We start from the raw sequence: 19757 nt of genomic DNA, 5'->3' as shown, positions 1-19757 counted from the left end.
AGAATTAGTACCCTATTAGCACTTCTTTCCCTAGACCAATATCCCAACATCCATGCAAAGCTTGCTGATTTTCCATTGCTTAATCACATCTTAACGTGTTGAAAATTCATGCACATATTTGCAACATTTCAGCAGGTTTTGCAGAATGACAGTCTTTTTATTTTCACTGGTTCAGCATACAGCCACGTGATACACTGAAGCTAAGAAAAAAAGGGGAGAATGATTCACAGTAGAATTCGGAGAAGTCCATTTCTTCTAGATCAAGGCAGAAACAATTCTCATACAGTCAGTGATCAGTGACTAAATCCTACATTATTTTAAATTTACTTAACACTATAAATAATCATTAGTGACAATACTTACTGTAACCTGAAAATAAGGCAGGGGCAAGATCTGATCTACATCTGTTTTATAGTGTTCATACTTGTGTATTATTCTATATGCATACACTTGTATAGAACAACAACAAAAACAAACTGTCCCTACTACAATAAGCAGGGTATATTGTACAGCTTATAAGTTATGGTATACAGTGAAACTGGCATCACATCCTATAGGTTATGGGATACATTAATAAATAGACAATGATATATTAATTTGCAAATTTAACAAAGAATTTTAAGAGGAAGTAAGACAGTACATACAATGGGGCTGATTCATCATTACTTTTTTTAACTCCAGTTTAAATAATGGCACTTTGATGTCATGGGAAGCTTGGAAGCAATAATGTAAAGAATCACAGTCAGCACATACAATTGGCCAGAGCTGTACATTTGAAGAGCAACCTGAATTTCTTGGAGTTTGAGTGCTGGATTTTGCAACCTTGAAGTTGAAATATCCGCATTTAGTTTCTCTGCCTTCCTCTGTAACACACATAGAAAAAAATATATACTTGTCTTGCGTTACTCACCATCTTTGCTTTTTAATTTGGAGGCAAATACTCAGCTTCTCACTTTGCCATTGCTCTTTTACACCAAAAAAAGACCCAAGCCATGGAAGACAACGGCAGTCCTATGGGTCCATCCCACTTTACATAGTGGCTGATATGTTGGCTTTTAATGGTAAGTGCCACCCTAAGTATCTAATCACTCTATTCATAGAATTTAAAACCCTGAACTACTTTGGAACATTCATATATTCTATCTACTGCTAAGCCAGAAAATATTTAATCATAAGTCTGTAATCTAGATAATAGCTTTTAAATCCACTGAAGACAAGATGTGCCATAATATTCATACAACTACACATATAGTTGTACCTAATTCCTAATTTTGCAGTGCTGCAACTCTACGGCAGTAATAGAAATGTATGTAGGTACATATTTAACAGAAAAGGAGCAAACCAGTGTTGTGGGTGGACTTACGTCTGCTATTCTCATGCTCACTGATTATATTAAAAGTAGTATCAGCAGAGGACTGCTGTGGGAAGAGAAGCACAAAATGCTGCTCAAGAATGTCTGAAGCCAGATGGCCTGGTAGGTAAGCGATAATGTTGGACAAAAGGCGATACTTTTGATTGTTAGGGCTGCTTGTGCTTCTGCTAGTTATGGCTTCTCCAGCTACTCACAGAGCATGATGAGGAGGTCTAATGGGGAAGCTGTATAATAGTCATAAAAACTGTTATTAAGTGTTTGCTGCACCAGACAATTTGTCCTTCAAGCTTTAAAAGAGACAGGAGGAAACCATGGGGGGCTGAGGAGTTAAAGGCAGCTGGTGATTTTATGTCTGAGTGAGATTTAAGAAACGGTGTAATTTCCTTCTCACTGCAAATCAATGTTTATTTTACCACAGAACCATCAGAATCAACAACAGGGTGCCAGAGTGCATCTTCACTAATCTATCCCATAACAACACGGGAGCACAATTTCTAAAGACACATATTTATATATCTGGTAACCACTTTTGTCCCTACTACCTCATTAAAGATTAGAAATGCTTTGGTACACACATACACGCACACTTAAAAAAAAAGGCAATACAAATTCTTCATTGCTGTCAGAAATAGAAAGTGCCAGGTAGTACATCATCGTTTCCTGGTCCCACTGTTGCCACTGGCAGATTTACTGAAACTTCTGCTCATTTGTGGGAAGTGGACAGTTGGTGTTCTTTCAGTGGGGCCATACAGCCCTAAATTCCTGGCTGTGGCTGACTTTCGAAGAGGCTTGACACTGGGAAAAGGATTGAAGACTTGTGTCTTTGGGTTCCCAGGGTGGGGAGATTTAGCCAAGTTTCCAGAGTCACTGGATGAACGGGAGGACTCTGATAAACATGGCTGGCTGGACTGATGGGGTGTTGATTCAGCATCAGTTTTGCTATCTGAGGCAAGTTCCAGTGCTTCTAGTTTTAGCTGAACCATTGACATGTGTGTACTGCTGTCCATAGAGGCTGGCTCAGATGACTGCCGGTCAGCTTTTCGAGTAGTCCTGTCATCCAAACCACCTCCTTCTCCTTCTCCAAAGTCACAATGTTTGGAAGTCTCCTCCTTTGCACCAGGACTATTTGTTTTGCAGCTCTCACTCTGCTCATCAATTAGTCCTATGGTATCCCCATAGCCCAGCTGGCCTTTGCCCCTTGCAATATTCTTTCGATGCACTCTTATGTGAGTGCGCCATGGAGAGTTCAGTTTTGTTTTAAGATCTTCTTGGGAAATGGGAGACATCTTCCCTGTAGCATGACTTGGGATGTGAATAACAGCATTTTTGAGAGACTTGTTATTCAATTTCATCTTCTTTCCTAAAAGGAGGTGGTTTATCACTGGGGAATGGTTTACCTGAGAAGGGAGGAGGCTGGTAACTGGCCCTTTGTCTGAAAGAAAGTGTTCAAAAGAAACACAGTATTGTTAAAGAACAAACCAAATTAATGTTCTAAGGATCCACCACCAAATCAGATGCCCCTCTTCAGGTATAGCAAAGGTTTGTAGGATTGACCACTATTTAAAAAAAAAAAAAATCACTTAATTTCTCTTACATCTTGGAGTCACACAAGCTGTAACTTCTATAATAAAGATTTCCTGTCTGCCCTTCCCTTCTTCTTCTTACCTATGGGTAAGTTCTGAGCCAGGAATACCATGAAAATAAAATGAAAATAGCTTCTCAATTTTTGGAACTTAAGTGTAACTGATAGTTTAACATTAATACTGGCTTCTGATCTTTCCCCTCTCCTTCATTTCTCTTCCAACCATGAGAGGCAATTCAGTCCCTGTACGAGGTCAGTCAAATCACCATCTCCATGAGGCTTGCGTGACTGGTGAATGAACCAATGTATTTCTAATAGATAAACCACAGCAACTCTTTTCCATTACGTCCTCTTATTAAACAAGAGCAGTAGACTCAGAATTAGGTAATCAGATGACAGTTAGATTAAATCACAAACCCAGCTCCGCATCACGATTAGTAAGATTAGAAAGGTTTGTGTTTGGAGGTGAGGGTTGGCAATCCTTGGGAATCAACATTTTACTGTTTGCACTGTTTCTGCTGGCTACAACCTTGTTCAAAGCAAATTCTTAAAAAAAAAAATCCTTATAATGTTAATGAAAAATTGCAGCTCTATATTTTCAAATGCTCCTGCATTTGGACAAGTTTAGACAATCTAGAAGAGCAACAAAAATTCTCCACAGTGACATGGTTCAATGCAGAATTAGAAAGATGACACTTAAGTAGGGAGGAATGAGTGGGGTGGGCTGTGTTCAGCTTGCACACCCACTAAAACTGCCAGCTGTGCTGTTCATGCTAACCCTGCATTGTTGAATTTGCCAACTGGGAAAATGGACTCCATAACATGGATTGCTGAATAACGAACCAATTTCCAGCTCAATCATCACAGCAGTATCATTATGGCTAGGTAAATGGTCAGTCACAATGGAACACCAAAGCCAGTTCTTCAGCTGTGTAATGTGCTATGCCTGGATGAACTCAGAAGAGTTAGGATCATGTGGATCAGCTAGGAATCTACTTGCCACTTGGTCTGAAGCATACTCATGCCTTCATTTCCCTTTTTCCAGTGCATCAGTATGTCAACTCCAAGAATGCCAGAGATTTAGTGTTTTTAATCAGAGAGATCAACACAATGCACCCAGATAGCAAAGACACTTTTAAATACCATTGTTCAGCTGGTCCCTGGGACCTAAAAAAATCCCAGGGTCATCATCAGCAGATCCTGACAAAAGAAGAAAAAAACATCACCTTCTCATTTCCAATCTGTCTGTACAAAGTGGTACCACTATACTATACTATAACACTATAATGTGTTATCTATTCCATGTCTCTCTTGTTTTGTCCATTTGGTTAAATGTAAAAGAAGGTTGTTTGCTTTGTCTCCTGTGATGAAGTTAGATTGTAATAAATCAATAAATGAAGCATGTTTTAATATGTTACCTGCTCTGATATACACATGGTGAACTTGCTGTTGCTGCTTTTTCTTTATCCTGGAATATTGCTTTTTCAGTGCATTAATATCAGTGGTCATACGCTCCATCATCATGCTGTTAAAAGCAGCATGATACTCGCTTCGGCAAGAGTCTATTGCTCCTGGACTTAATTCTGCAATATTACTGGAACCAAGACTTTGTTCTTCATTCTGATCTGCACAGTGGGAATAAAGTGAACATGATGAGTAAATTGGCATACTCAAGAGTTTCACAGATTATCTACAAGGAAAGTCTATGTCTGATTCCTATCATCTTATTTAACTGTAGTCTTTAATTAAAAATTTATTATAATATGCGTATTAAACAAAGCTGCAGTATTTATAATAAGAAGCGTTACTACTGCTTAAGAATAGCAAGTGTTTGAGGGAAGTTTTAAGAGTACAAAAGGCAATTAACGTAGCAATGCAAAGTTGTAAGCCCAGTTCTTCAATTACCTGGAAGTACATCAAGCCATCACTAAAGTAATTCACAAAGTGATTGTTAAAGACAATCACTTTGTTGGTCAAATAGGAGGCTAACAATACAAGTGATACAATACATTACAGTCAAGCAGGCATGAGATTAAACAACCAACCTACTGGTATCAGTAAGAAGCATCAAGAAATGGTTATAACACCACAGGGAGAAAGCTGCTAGTGAGCAACAAGGATGGGCACAGAGCAGCTGAGGATCAGGCAACTTGAGAGGCATTTGACCCACAGCAGCAGTGCAATTTATTTTCACAGCTGTCTCTGATGCACCACCAACCTGGCACTCCAGGGTCAAAGGGATAATTCTTTTTCAAGGGATGTTTTTTTTGTCTTTGGCTTAGTTTGCAACAGCAGCTTGAAGCAGCACGTAGAGACTTACAATCCCTTGGGAAGAGAAAACCAAACACCACAGCAATCAAGAGAAAAGCTGCAGCTTATAGGTCTCAACAAAACCAGCCCACAAGAGTGATGACGGATGGACCATTTGGTGAATAAAGAACTGGCTGGATGGCCACACGCAAAGGGTTGTGGTCAACGGCTCAATGTTCAGTTGTAAACCAGTAACAAGTGGTGTCCCTCAGAGATCGGTGTTGGGACCAATTTTGTTCAACATCTTTGTCAGCAACATGGACAGTGCGATTGAGGCACCCTCAGCAAGTTTACCAAGGACACCAAGCTGTGTGGTTCGGTTGATACACTGGAGGGAACGGATGCCATCCAGAGGGACCTTAACACGCTTGTGAGGTGGGCCGATGTCAGCCTTATGAAGTTTAACCAAGCCAAGTGCAAGGTCCTACACCTGGGTCGGGGCAATCCCAGGCCGAGCTACAGGTTGGGTGGAGAAGAGATTCAGAGCAGCCCTGAAGAGAAGGACTTGGGGGTGTTGGTCAATGAGAAACTGAACACGAGCTGGCTTCAGTGTGTGCTTGCAGCCCAGAAAGCCAACCGTATCCTGAGCTGCATCAAAAGAAGCGTGACCAGCAGGTCGAAGGAGGTGATCCTGCCCCTCTACTCTGTTCTTGTGAGACCTCACTTGGAGTACTGTGTGCAGTTCTGGTGTCCTCAACATAAAAAGGACATGGAGCTGTTGGAGCAAGTCCAGAGGAGGGCTACGAGGACGATAAGGGGGCTGGAGCACCTCCCGTATGAAGACAGGCTGAGAAAGTTGGGGCTGTTCAGCCTGGAGAAGAGAAGGCTGTGTGGAGACCTCATAGCAGCCTTCCAGTATCTGGAGGGGGCCTACAAGGATGCTGGGGAGGGACTCTTCATTAGAGACTGTAGTGGTAGGACAAGGGATAACAGGTTCAAGCTTAAACAGGGCAAGTTTAGATTAGATATAAGGAGGAAGTTCTTTCCTGTGAGGGTGGCGAGGCACTGGAATGGGTTACCCAAGGAAGCTGTGAATGCTCCATCCCTGGCGGTGCTCGAGGCCAGGTTGGACAGAGCATTGGGCGACATGGTCTAGTGTGAGGTGTCCCTGCCCATGACAGGGGGGTTGGAACTAGACGATCTTAAGGTCCTTTCCAATCCAAACCATTCTGTGATTCTATGATGTCTAATCAGGTAACAGTGACTGCTACATCAGTCTGGGTTTTTTGGGAGGGAAAGGTGGGGGTGGGTTATAGCCTCTCATAGGATATCATAAAATCACTGTTGATCCAGTGCAAGTCACTTGCTACCTGCTGTAATCTCTAGGTGAATATAAAATACAATTTTCATAGCAGCTTTCACAGAGGAAGCTACAGACAATTTTCTGCAAGGTCATGCAGTTTTAATTACGTTTTCCAAAATGAACAAAAGCACTTTTACCTTTCATCTGCTTTTGGTATTTTTGAAGCTCTGGTGCCAAAAACCCACTTAATGGTCCAAGACAGCCAATTGCATTGGCAATTGAGTCCTCATCATCTAGGTCATTCTCCTCATCACTGTCTCTGGTTCTGCCTAGCCTTCTGTCAATTGAGAACATAAGAGAAATAAGAAAGAGACATTCTTAAATATGATCATTACCAAACATCTTTATCTTCTTTAGGGGCACAGAAAGGAGGAGGGCACCTGCCTTTTCACTATCTGTGCAGGGTAAACAATAACCCTATATGCCATAAGCAGTGCATAACTTACCCTGAAAGTGAAGTTGATTTTACTGTTGCAGGGAAAGGAGTAATGTTGTACGTGTATTTCTCCCTTAATTCTGCCAATTGTGGGAAGGGAAACTGAGCCATGGTATAAACAGTCTGGGAAGGGAAAAAAAAAAGAGCAGATTCTAAAATTTTCACTTTAACTAACAGTCCCACAAAAGATTTCTTCATGAGCAGGCTTTCACAGTTCCGCAGGATTAAAGGCTGCACATTCTCATGTGCTATAAGACAATGGAATTTGTCTAGTTTTATGATTCAGTCAGTATTTCCTGTAAGAAAAATAAAGACTGACTCACTAGAAAAATAGAGAGGAAAAAAAAAAAATTCAAATGGAACTGATAACATGAGACGTGAGGGTCCTTTTCAACTCCTGTATTTATTTAATAACCATTGTCAATCCTCTTCTTGCCAGCACACCGGAAACCCTCCTCCTGCAATTACAATTTTGCTTACATGAATGCATCACCAATGTTTTGGGCATCACTGAGGTTTTGGGGATCTTCCAGAAGACCTACATTTCTGCTCAAGTATTCCACAAGGTACTGACACTAGCACAGATAGGAAGGAGCAGGTCCTCACTTGATGTGGACTGTTAACACATCCATTACTTCAACTGAGCAGCCCCAAGAGCTTAGGTGAAGGAAATCACTTCAACACAAAAATTATGGCCAAAGAGGAAGTACCCAACTAACTTTTCTCCTCTTAGTTTCTGCTTTTCATTTGCGGGAGGGGAAAGGAGGGAGTTTGGGTTTGGGTTGAGATTTTGGGGGGGGGGGCTGGGATGGGTTTTTAACGATATTTGTTCTATGCTGAACAAAGAAACCTCTCTGCAACTCTCTGAACCCAACGCAGAATCACGGAATCATTTAGGTTGCAAAAGACCCTTAAGATCGAGTCCAACTGTAAACCTAACACTGCCAAGTTCACCACTAAACCATGTCCCTAAGCACCATATAAAGTCTCCTGTTTCATCAAAAAGTACTGTAGTCCCTAGAACTTAAAACAAGGCCATAAAAAAACTCCAATACATTTTATTTACTTCAATACACAAATAGTTGCAAATGCATTTGCTTTCAGTACTATTTTTGCTTTAAGTCATTTTGTAATAACAGAATGTGTGTCACCAGCCAACCTGGCATAAAGACACATCATATTCATTGCAATATCACTGCTGATTTGTTTCTATCTTAGTTGACTTTTTCTCCCCCCCCTGCTTTTGTACACTTTCAGCTATTCAGGACTTTCAAATAACTGGCACAATTCATTGGGAGTCTCAATGTCAGAAGTAAAAAGAAAAAAAATAGCCAAAATATAATTTCTCATAGTTTCTCTGAAATATTATAGCTTCTCTCCATCTTGAAAATCAAATGTTTTCTGAAAGACAGCAACATAAAAATTTCTGATTAGCTATGACAGAAATCACTTCTATTACTTTTTTTCCCCTGTTGCTGTTAAGTCAGTGTCATTTTCATCTGAAGGCAAATGGCCTCAATTAAGATTAAAGGGAATTTTTAAAAACTTCTACATAACCTGTTCTTGAACCATGCCTTGTCTGTACTAAATACACTAAGGAAAATTGCAAACAAGATTTTAGTACTAGAACTTTCCTGAAAGAAGAAGAAGAAAAAAAAGTTTCACTAATGGCAATGATGTGAGTGATGAGGAACAGGAAAGACTCTCCTGGCTGGATCAGGCACAGGGCAACAATGGTGCAGTTCAACAGGCTTCTGTGTGAAAATGCTTTTACAGTTTGAGCCACGCACAGACTCTAAGGCAAGAAGGATGCCTACAAAAACCCAGAGCATGAGCTGAAGCTTTGCCACTCCATTAAGCTACAATGCTGCTGTGAAAGACAAATACTCTCTAGGGCCTGAACAGCAATATCCCGGCAGTCTACCAGACGAAGGAATTTTATGATCTTGAGAAAGACCTACCTCCGGCCCAACATGTCTGCCTGTTTGTTTGATCTCCACCACACTTTCCTGTTTTTTTTCCCTCGTACGTCTAAACTCACTCCCTTCCCAGAGAAGGAGGTTTGTCTGGAATTTATTTCTACTCTTTACGTCAACAGCCTTTTCAGGTAACTTGTTCCATATGTGAGTTACCCTTTAAGTGAAACAGTCGACTTGGAGTCCTCCGCTTACTCCTTGCACCTACTGTTTCAGATTATGCTTTTAGCTTTTGCCTGTCTCCAATTTATGTCTCTTCCAGATCCTGTGCAATTTCTTTTATTTAGCATACACATTTTTAGCTTAATTACTTGTTATCAGATTATAAGTAGAAGCCTCACTTCCCACCTGGCTGAGATTCACAAACAAGTTTTATGCTGATGCAAGTTCCACTGCAAATTAAAAAATACTGTCAAACAACACCTGTGAGCTCCTCACAGCAATGCTTCTTTGAGTCAAAGCATCCTGTTCCTAGTTTGTACACAGCCTTGGATGTCATTTGGTTAATTCTGGTGAAACTGTGCCAGAGGGAAACAGCCTACATATATGAAGCATGATGCAGCTACTTACTATCTCATTTATGGCCATAAGGAACATATTCTGGGAACAAGAAAAAAGATAAGGAATAAACCTCTCATCATCTTAAAACAGTGGCATTTATCAATCCTTTGCCTTACCCTAAAAAATGCAAAGCCATCTACACTCTCAGCAGAACACCATAAAAAAAATGTATGTGTTGTGGCTTCCAAAAGAGTGTTAGCAGTTTTGTGAACAGCTCAAACAAACTTAGCTCAAGAGCCACCCCACGCTGCTTTAAAGCTCTTCTCTCTGTTCACTTTTACTAAGAAAACAAAATGCAAAAGCAAAAACAAACCCAAAAGAAAACAGGCAAAGTGCTACTCAAGTAGAAAATCAACAAGGAATATCAAGTCAGTGTAACAAGAGATAGGGAGGGATTAATCCCTGTTCTCCTCTACCACAGTAAACAGGGATGCCTCTCCTTTTCCTGTTGCATCTCCTCTCCTCTATGCTGCAATGTTTCTAGGCATACAAACGGAATTAATTTAGCTGCTTATAAAAGTGCTCACTTTCTGAGAAGGCAGGAAAGCATGTTCTCAATCTAGCACACGCTGATTAGTGTATCTGCAGACACCTGACATATAGCCTTCTGTGTCTATGTAAGAACCAAAGTTTATTAATAGGCCAATAAAATGGCATTACTGAATACCCTATTAGTTTAATTTCTAGTCCTGACTACATACCCGGTCTAGCATCTGATTGATGTGTGCAGCACTTGTATTTCATTTACCTGAATTGTTCAACCTTGAAAAGAAGGAAGCTCTAGATTTGATTGCTCCTCCAATCCCTCTATGCGCTCCTCAGCACAACATTGCAAGAACTCTTGCCATGCAAGGACCAAATCTGCAAAAGCTTAAGCCCTCAATTCTAGGCATGTGTACTGTCTGCATTGAAGGGAGGCATTTTTAATGATAAAATTGCACCAACTATACATGCTGGTGGAGAGAATGCGGACAAGCGTCCTCTGATCTACTTTAGACATCTGCTCTGTCAACACTTGCCCCTGAAGGATCAGCCGTACCTCCCTCCTCTAACTCCCAAAGCAAACAGACTTTTTAGAGCACAATTTGTTTTCTAATGGCAGAGGAGTGCCTGTTACTTTTCACTGGCTTAAGTGAGCTTGGACAGGTAGTTCAGTAGATGGAAATGTAAATGTCATGCAAGTCTCAAGAAAAGTGAGATGACTGCCACCACTAACCTTTACTGAAATGTGTAGGAAAGGCAGAGGAGGAGATTAATCCTTCTCCACAGTAGGATACTAATCCTTGAGCCACCTTGTAAAAAGTATCAGACTTAAATTCACCATTATGATTTTGATTGGGGGGGGAGGTTTAGGGGAAAGAACTTTTTGAAAACAAAGCAGTCTAAACATTCATCTCTGCCTGACTCCTCTGAAAAAGCCTAAAGCAACATAAAAAACAGCGTCTTCAAGCAGCCCGAGTCCTTCCATTAATGCAACGGTTCCTATTTCTTTATTTTCTTCTCCAGCACAGATAAAGTTGTTCAAATGCAGCAGCCAGACACATGGTGGCATTCATATACCCTAATGGTATGATTCTATGATTCTATGATACTAATTCTCTCCATTTAAAGGCAGCCTGGAGTGAACACCTGGGAAACAGCTTCACTGCCAGTGCCTGCCTCTGGCTTGAAGAATGCTAGCTAAATTGCAGTGTGGTTTCTTCAACTAAGAGAACACACATAAACCAGACACACTGCTTCTCTATACAGAAAACTTCAACTTGCCACATTCTCCATATCAATGTCAATGCTATTCTACCTTCACGCTCCTCTCAGTGTCGCAGAATACATATGTGCACTATCAATACATATATACTTTGCAGAAAGTGCTTATTTTTTGCTGAAGCACAAGACTGCTAATTTTGTATAGTTTTAATTGCAACCCTTAAAAAAAAACAAAGAACCTCTCGTCCCTTCAATCAGCAAGTTACCTATGCCTTATCTTTTACTACACACAACAGCAAAGTGAGAAATCCACACTGAGCCACTAAATCCCACTTCAGCTTTCCTATTCTTTGTTGCAAACGTCACATCTTGATTTTGTACTACTCTTGAGACCAGGAACTGAAACACAATGCATATGAGAAGGCATCAGCTTTTGCTGCCCTCGTCACACACCCTCAGTATCTGAACTGTCTTGTGAGAAACCCTGATACTTATTTAAAAAGCATGTGAGTACCTCTGACCAGCTGTATTTCCATTTTTGAAGCACAAGAAAGGCACAGTGCTCACCTCTGCCATTCCCAGAGCTCCCTCAACAGACAAAACACCACCACTAACAAAAAATCTGACACTAATCCGTTACTTCAGAGCAATACTTTACCAGACTAAGGAAGTGTATTATCCCAGACAGTCAGTACAGTTTGCTTCCAGTAACAGTTAACAGAAGTCACCTGCTAACTACTGTTAATAAACTTATGTAACTTCATAGGCTGAGACTGACTTTTTTCCTTTCCCTAAGACAGGTAAAAATTTCAGGTGAATTACGTGCTCTGTATTTGTACCCATTTAATCACCATGCTCTAACTCATCAAAAGCAAAGTTCTAGATCTGTAGCATGAAGTCTTTATAAAACATCTAAGTAGACAACACCTCAAGGACATCACAAAAAGAAGCATAAATGCGAATCAATAAAATTGCATCTGCAACACTACAGGCCCTTTCCTTTCCCAGAAATCATGGATCTTTGTTCTCATACAGTGATGTATGCTTTAAGAATTCAGGGACTGCGATTATCTAAAAATGTCTTTGTTTATAGTTCAAGACTTCTTTTTTTTTAAATCATGAAGGATATTTTTGATAAACTCGTCTCTCACAGTGTCTGCAGAGCAAAGAGGACACACTGCAATAAATGACCAAAACATAAAACAAAATAACACCCTAAATATTATGATTACTAAAAGATTCTACATCTTATTTGTGTAAATCCAGTTGGGCATTATATCACAACAAACTTCTAGCTGTTAATGTACAATCAATTTTTATCAAATGAAACCTGCTGGTTCTCTATACTTAATGTATAAAATGAGATTCTTAGCTTTAACTGTAGGTCATCTATTTATTTCATTGACATGTTAGCTTAACTCTTATTTTTGGGAGAGTTTAGGTTTATGAAGTATCTGGACAAAAATGTCATTTGTTAGAAATCAGCACCTGCAGGATACAAAGAAAACACAAACAATAATTATATCACAATTACTCACCTGCATGAGTTCATTGCTGTCAATCAGACTGTCTTCCAGCATCTCCTGGGTCAGCTTGCCCATGGTACTGTAAAACTCATCCGCAGTTTCACAACACTCTATTTGCCTAAATCAAAGTACATACTGGTTTTTTATTTTACTTTTACATATGATTATACACATCCAAACCAAAACTGAACTTTCTGTCATCATAAAAAATGTGCTTTCTTTAGTCACCTTAATTTTTAAAATTGCAATCCTCCCTACACTTCCAGATAATAAAACTGTGCACATCACATTGGAAATGCTGGTGCAGTAAAAAGATGTACTGAGCACAGCTTACTGTCCTGACTGCTCACGATAAAGGATTGAAGTGTGTCCAGACAGGCTATTCCCTCTGCCCCTTTCACTTCTACAACATGAGAATCAATAAATCCTGCCTCCTACTAGCACAAGGGAGCTCTCCCATCAGCTCAAAAAGGAAGTGTAAAGTTTTCTTGACTGCTTCACCACCTGTTCTTCACTATGCACCAAATGACTGAAATCACTGGTTGAACTTTGGTCTTCCCAGACAGGAATATATTTGCTGGACAGAAAACATTCCAGTGAAGTAAATTTATGTATGTTATTGTATTCCAAAGAGCTGAGCTCACATGAATGAAGGAAAACTCACTCATATTCTGCATATTTGTGAATGCTATTTTGGAATTAGAGACGCAGATGTTTTTTCTTTGTTTTGGAGGTTTTTGGTGGTGTGGTGGGTTTTTCTGGTTTGGTTTTTTTGGAGATTTGGGGAAGGGGTTGTCAGTTGGGTTTTTTTGATGTTTTATTCCCCATACACATACACTTCTTTTTTTTTAAATTTCTCAAAACAGAATCATCCACAGAGTGTCAGCTAGAAGAGAAATATGATAATATACTTTTGTGAGTTGCTGTTCTACATACATTAGGGTCAGCCACTAAACATCCTCTCCCACCAACTGAAAAAATTGTTTTACTTCTATCCCAAACAAGTGCATTGCTGGCTACATATTGTAGATTGCCCTTCAAAATTCAGCTGCTGGAATCATTGAAAAAGTACACTGCCTTTTTTCTTAAGGATTAGAAAAGGAAGCTTCCCTTGATCTTCAGTGTCTATAGGGAACAACCATTGAACTATGAAACTCTTCAGAACAACACAAGTTAAACACATTACTCATACTGAAATCTTAAGAGAGTTTAGCTAAAAGAATGAATAGTAAACCAAAGATAGGTATGTAGCCAATTATCACAAACTTACTGCTTACCTTCCCCAATACCTTCAGTCTTTCATGACCTCTACATACTGCTTTCTCCACCACACCTATTTTTAACTTCCCCATTCCTTCAGTTTCCCTCAAAATAGAAGTGTGACTCAACCACCCATATTTTAGGAAAAGCACTTCTCACCCCATTTTCATGTCTAGAAAGATAGTCTTGAAAAGCATGAAGATCATGAGACTATGATCCTTGTTTCAGGCCCCACTTCTCTAAATTCCCACTGTTCTATTTCTAGTTGAGAAGAACAGAATAACAATCTTCTCCCAGCAAAAAAATAGTGACCGATCTTTTACTTCCTCATCTCATTTGACATCATTAATCACAGACTTACTGTATTTCAATGCTTGTTCAGTTTTAGTGACTCATCATCTTCTGGATCATTGGCTATCTCACCAATGTCCCTTTCTGTTAATTGCTCCCAAATTTGCCAGATCTTCTTCCATTCCCCACAAGCAACAGTTACGAGGTGTGCAGTGTGATCAGCTTATTCTTTTGGACATATTCCTAGATTTTTTCCATTCTGTTTCTTCCAATTTTTATAAAACACACTTCATTTTTGGTTAAAGTTTTATGGTGAAATCTTTAAAGCTGTGACTTTCTTTTTTATCATGTTATGAGTTGGAATATTCATAATTATAGCTTTTAAGTGCACAGAGACCCACTACAGCAGGACCTTTTATCTAAAGGTATGTTACAAAGTAACAAAGCACAATGGTACTACACATAGCTTAATGCTAATGCAAATGATTCATGCAAGTTCATTTTGTTCATGAACTGAACAAATAAAGCTCTTAGGAAATTATTATTCTAATTATTATTCTTCGGATTAAAAATTAAATATAGTAAACAAAGTCTCTTACAATGCAACTGGCCTGCAGTGCTAATTTATTCAGGAAGAAAAAAAGAAATGAAACCTCCAAGGACAGAGCTGAACATAAATCCCAGTGAGTCAGCTGCAGGATAAAAAGGAAGGTGAGTGTTGATTGGCACCACAAGCAAAATTTGACGCAGCTGCTGACACCAGCTGAAAAGGTTTCCAGCTGAACTAACATCTGCTCAATGTGTCAGAGCTCACACCTCCCACTGAAGTCAGTGACAAAACTCATTTACCCAGGAGCACTGTACACCCTTTGGAATGCAAATATTTGCTATGACAACAGGGGAGTTGGTAAAAGCTAACCATCTCTTGTGTTCTGTCCTATGTGACTGTCCTATGAGTTTCCAAGGCCATGAAGGACTATAATAGAAACTTGGCCAAAATGTGCTTAAAAGCAGAGAATTTCAGAAAAATTTGTTTGCAGGCCATAACAGAAAAGAACCACGTAACATGAAATCATTCTTTTAGTAACACTGAACTCTTTTCTTGGGTATAGACAATGGGCTCAAATCCTTAAGTGAAAATAAGGGAATTAACACCCCCAGCTTCCGGTACCCAACTAAATTAGCTAATCACCCTCAAGTCTTTCTGTCTTTCCACAGAGTATTTACCAGCTCCCTCAGAAGTCTGTGTCCCAGTTAAGTCCAACCAACCTTTTAGCATAGTATGAAGACATTATACACAGACAATATAAACAACTGGAGACATTTCCTGCAGCAAGGGTCAATTAATTATCATCCCCATTCTGACACAATGTCAGACACACAAGTTGTAGGGGAAGCCACAGAGGCACTTTGTGCAGCTTTTTCAAAGCAGAATTATTCTCCTGAAAGATCACATCTTGTTTAGAATTGAGATGTTCTCTTCAGAACAACATAAGCTATATTCATTGCTCATACTGAAAAGAAAAATCAGGTAAAAATGACCACTTACTCTCCTAACTTTGCCCAGATAGCCAAGGCTACTCTCAGTACAATTTCAGAGCCTTCAAAGAATACTGAATCCCAGATCTTCAGAACTGTATGGTTAGGCAGGCAAGTGGCAAAGAGGGTCAGAAACCACTGCATTGTGAAGACATTTGTAAGTGGGGGTTCGTAGCCTCCTGAAATCAAAGAAAGAAAAAAAAAAAGCTTGAAGTAATTGTAATTTACTATTATTTTGCAAAGAGTATAATCTGCATACTGAAAACCAACAGACATTCTAGTACCTGTTATTGCTCAAAACTTACTTGCCTCCAGCTGTCCAAGGATAAGCTGGGAAAAAAAGTGATGGAAAAATGACATACTTAGTCACTCTTCATTCTGCTGCACTGCAAAAAGCTCTAAGCAGCGGCATTAGTTTTGGACTGTAAACGTTGAAAAATACCACCACTTTCTTTTTCCCCCCTTATATGAGAAAGATGGCTCTTCCCAAAAATAAAAGCTTTTATCCCATAGCGCAACAAAACAAGAAAACCCAAACCCGCTGCATTTCTTCAGAAACTAATGGCATAAGAAGTGTTTACATGAAGATGACTGTCTCTGTGAGGTCTTATCTATTGTTTAAAATCCTGATGCACTGCCAGCTTAGCAGAAGCAGCTAAAACATTCAGCTTTCCTTTTGGTTTGTTAAGTCTCAAACAAGATTTAGAATTTCAGCCTGAAACTGTGAAGTTCTACTTTGTTATGCTCAGAGAACACGTTGTGCATCCTATTATCAACTGAGGCACTGAAGGCCATGACCAAAGAGGCTGCTGTCCTGCAAAAATACTTTCCAACAGCAAATACTTCCTTGATACTCTTTCTTTGGTTTTGTACAGTTTGGCCACAGTCACATGAAACATGGCAGCAGATCTTATTTTAAGATGGAACTGGGTGTACTTAGCTTCCAGACTGGAAAAAACCAACCAACCCCAGCCAACAACAAAAAAACTCACTCTTCCCAAAACATTTCCAAATGGTGGGGTTTTTTTAATAAAAGGTCTGGATGGAATGATATATCAGGGTGGGGAGGAATAAATAATAACAATGCAAAGCCAGTTTTCAGGTAGCAACCCAAGACCTACTTCTGAGTTTTGTACCTATGTATTGCTAAGCATCTAGGTGAAGAAATACTGATCAGCCACCATTGGCTCTCACATTGTAACTCTTCCCTGAACAGCTATGTAAGCTAGCAACTACAAGATGCAACGAAGGACCAGTATCTTAAGCTAATGCAAGAAACAACCTTTTCAAGGTAGCCCTCGTATTAAGCTGTGTGTTACAGTGTTGTCACTCCATACATTTTATATCCTTGTCAACACTATTCTGTTTGCAGTTAGTATGGGACCAAATTATTTACCCTTTATTATTTTTTTCCTGAGTAAAGGTTATCAATAATGGTAACTGTCACCCTTCACCTTATCAATTTACATATATATATTCTAAGCAATAAACTCATGTAAACACTTAAAAGACTGATTTTTTTAGACTAATGCTCAGATTAAACAACGACAAAGAATTTAATTGCATTTTGCTGTTGAACCTACCTCCACTTTCTCTGTTAGCAGCTCTTTGCAGGGTGTCTAAGTGCTGGGACAGTTCAGGAAGCTTCATTCGTAAAAGATCTCGGAAAACAGCCATATCCACAGAGAGAGCACGGAGATTATTGACAAAATAGCTATCAGGAAGCACCTTATCAATCAGGTAAATCATGATCTGTGGGGAAAATTAAATACTATCATGTAGGACTTACAGAGCCAGTTATTTTCTAGGAATAACAGGAAAAAAAAAAATAAATGAAATTTTCAAGTTCTCTGTTCACCAAAGAATGTCTTGGAGCCAGTGGCAACACATGCTTCTGGTATCTCCATTTATAGGGGGAGAAAGCATTATAATTTTAAGCATCCACAGGTACTCTAGATATCCACAAGCAACCAAGGTGCAAGTAAGCCCTTGAAGCTGTTCAGAATTTATGAACCATTAATGACTGAAACCAATGTCACAGAAAGCTATGCCCAAATTGGAAGCACTAGTCAAAACAAAGGCAATTTTTGCCACTTATGATGCTCTACATGTTTATGAGATTCTCCACACTGTTGGAAAGTTCCACTTTCCCCTGTCTGGTTGTTAACTGCCATGACTAGAAGACTGATCTTCCAAATCATCTTGTTTTCCCCTCTCCATAATGCAAGACACTGCTCGTCACAAAACATTCTCCACATATTTTACCGTGATGTGTTACCATGTGCTGCACTTCATCTTGTCACTTTAAAAGGTGCTAAATTAAGCAGCATGAGACATTTTAAACAGACATCTGTTTCAAGGGAGATAGTTCAACTACAAGGGTGGTAATGTATTAACTGAATACTGCCAATGACATTCATTGACAATGAACAAATGCAACAAAGAAACATGCAGCAGTTGATGTATATCATCAGTCCAACAGAAGATGTTGACCTTCACTTCAGGATCTTTTAAAACCTTTATGGTCTCTCTACAAGCTGTATCCAGAGAGCCTGCAAGCGGTCATCCCATGTGGTTCAGCCCTCCATTACTTCTTTGTTAAAATTTCAAACAAGGATCCTTATCATCTGTTTTATACAGCCTCTAATGCTTGAGAAGCGCATGGCACCTTCATACACAGGCGAATCCTCCTTACAATCCCTCTCTTTCCATAAGATGCCCACAGAAGTAGCTTGGCAGACACTGGACGTGGAAGATGACCACCTTACGTAGTCTAAGTCATTCTTTGTCTATCCCTGCTGCTTGTGACCACATACTACCACTTGTTCTTGCAAGATTTTTTTCAGGCAGCAACAACCTTTTCTGTTCCATGCTTTAAAGCAAGTAGATCAGTAGTCAATACAGGTACATCAATAGCTTTTACTCATTTTTTATGGGGTTTGTTTGTTTGTTTTGAGGCGTTTGCTTTTTATTTTTTTGTTAAGGATTGAAAAGAAATAGGTGATCAGTAAGTAAGCTGGAGTCTCATATTTCTCAGATACATTCCCTAACCTTTGCTGAATTCTGGGATATCTCACTATCTTTTAAAAATATGCTTTGTTTTGTTCAGATACATTTCAACCAATGGAAGAATAATTTATTATAGCAACATTAACTTACACTGTGCTATTTGTGTTTTCATTAATTTCTTACGACATAAGCCAGAAACCCGTACATTAACAAAACCATTTCATAAAGGTTTTTGTTCCATTTCCACTGAGTGGTATTACCTCAGAAATCTCAGATATATGAGAGCATAGGAAAAGACAGAAATCTTTTTGCAACACTGAAGTCCTTTCCATTTCATTGACACGTGAATTGTTTTGAGAATTTTTTTTAAGCAGCTTCATGTATTTACCAGTTTGCAATAGACACTTTCTTCATGACATATCTCTACATATTTATTTTTATTATTTGACTTTGTAATATTTCCCCACAATAATGTGCAGAAAAAAAAATGGTTTTTAAGTGTCAGCATCAATGAGACTTCTATGTATACTTAGAGCTTCTACACATGCAAGCTGTAATTTTCTTGCTTACCATAATTTCAGTAGGCTAACTTTGAGGTGTCTTCAGTGATTTAACTTAAACATGCTTACCTTAACTAGTAAAGACTCAAACATCCCTGGGTGGGCATTAACTGATGCTACCATGTTGGGTCCGGTGCTGTTAAAGCCCCATGGTATCAGTAGTACCTGCTGTTTCCCAGCTTCTGGGAGACACCTCCCAGACACAGATCTTTTGTTTATAACATCCTACCCAGAAAGGGGACCTGACTGGCAAGCCCCCAAAATGTCCTTGCTCCCTTAACTCCTAGACCCTTCAATAATCCAGTTTCCCCACAGCTCAAATCCTGAG

The 19757-nt window shown here is 39.4% G+C and overlaps 1 protein-coding gene across 6 annotated transcripts in view; it reads right to left on the bottom strand.

The window, feature by feature from the left end:
- Nucleotides 1–126: 126 nt before the first annotated feature.
- TBC1D30 (TBC1 domain family member 30) overlaps nt 127–19757 on the bottom strand; it is a 58683-nt gene continuing 39052 nt past the window's right edge. For 3 of the 6 annotated variants that reach the window (XM_030479304.1, XM_030479302.1, XM_030479306.1), the window contains 8 exons: nt 17444–17612; nt 15871–16039; nt 12783–12888; nt 7014–7126; nt 6705–6844; nt 4373–4579; nt 4098–4154; nt 127–2804 (listed from right to left, as the gene is read on the bottom strand). In XM_030479304.1, coding sequence (XP_030335164.1) covers nt 2023–2804; nt 4098–4154; nt 4373–4579; nt 6705–6844; nt 7014–7126; nt 12783–12888; nt 15871–16039; nt 17444–17612 — 1743 coding nt within the window. In that variant the 3' untranslated portion in view covers nt 127–2022. The remainder of the gene's footprint in view (nt 2805–4097; nt 4155–4372; nt 4580–6704; nt 6845–7013; nt 7127–12782; nt 12889–15870; nt 16040–17443; nt 17613–19757) is intronic. The other 3 variants (XM_030479303.1, XM_030479305.1, XM_030479307.1) reach the window with 1 other exon arrangement.

Source organism: Strigops habroptila, chromosome 3 (assembly GCF_004027225.2).
Source record: "Strigops habroptila isolate Jane chromosome 3, bStrHab1.2.pri, whole genome shotgun sequence".
NCBI classification, from domain to species: Eukaryota; Metazoa; Chordata; class Aves; order Psittaciformes; family Psittacidae; genus Strigops; species Strigops habroptila.
This window is presented reverse-complemented; position numbering and strand designations above follow the sequence as displayed.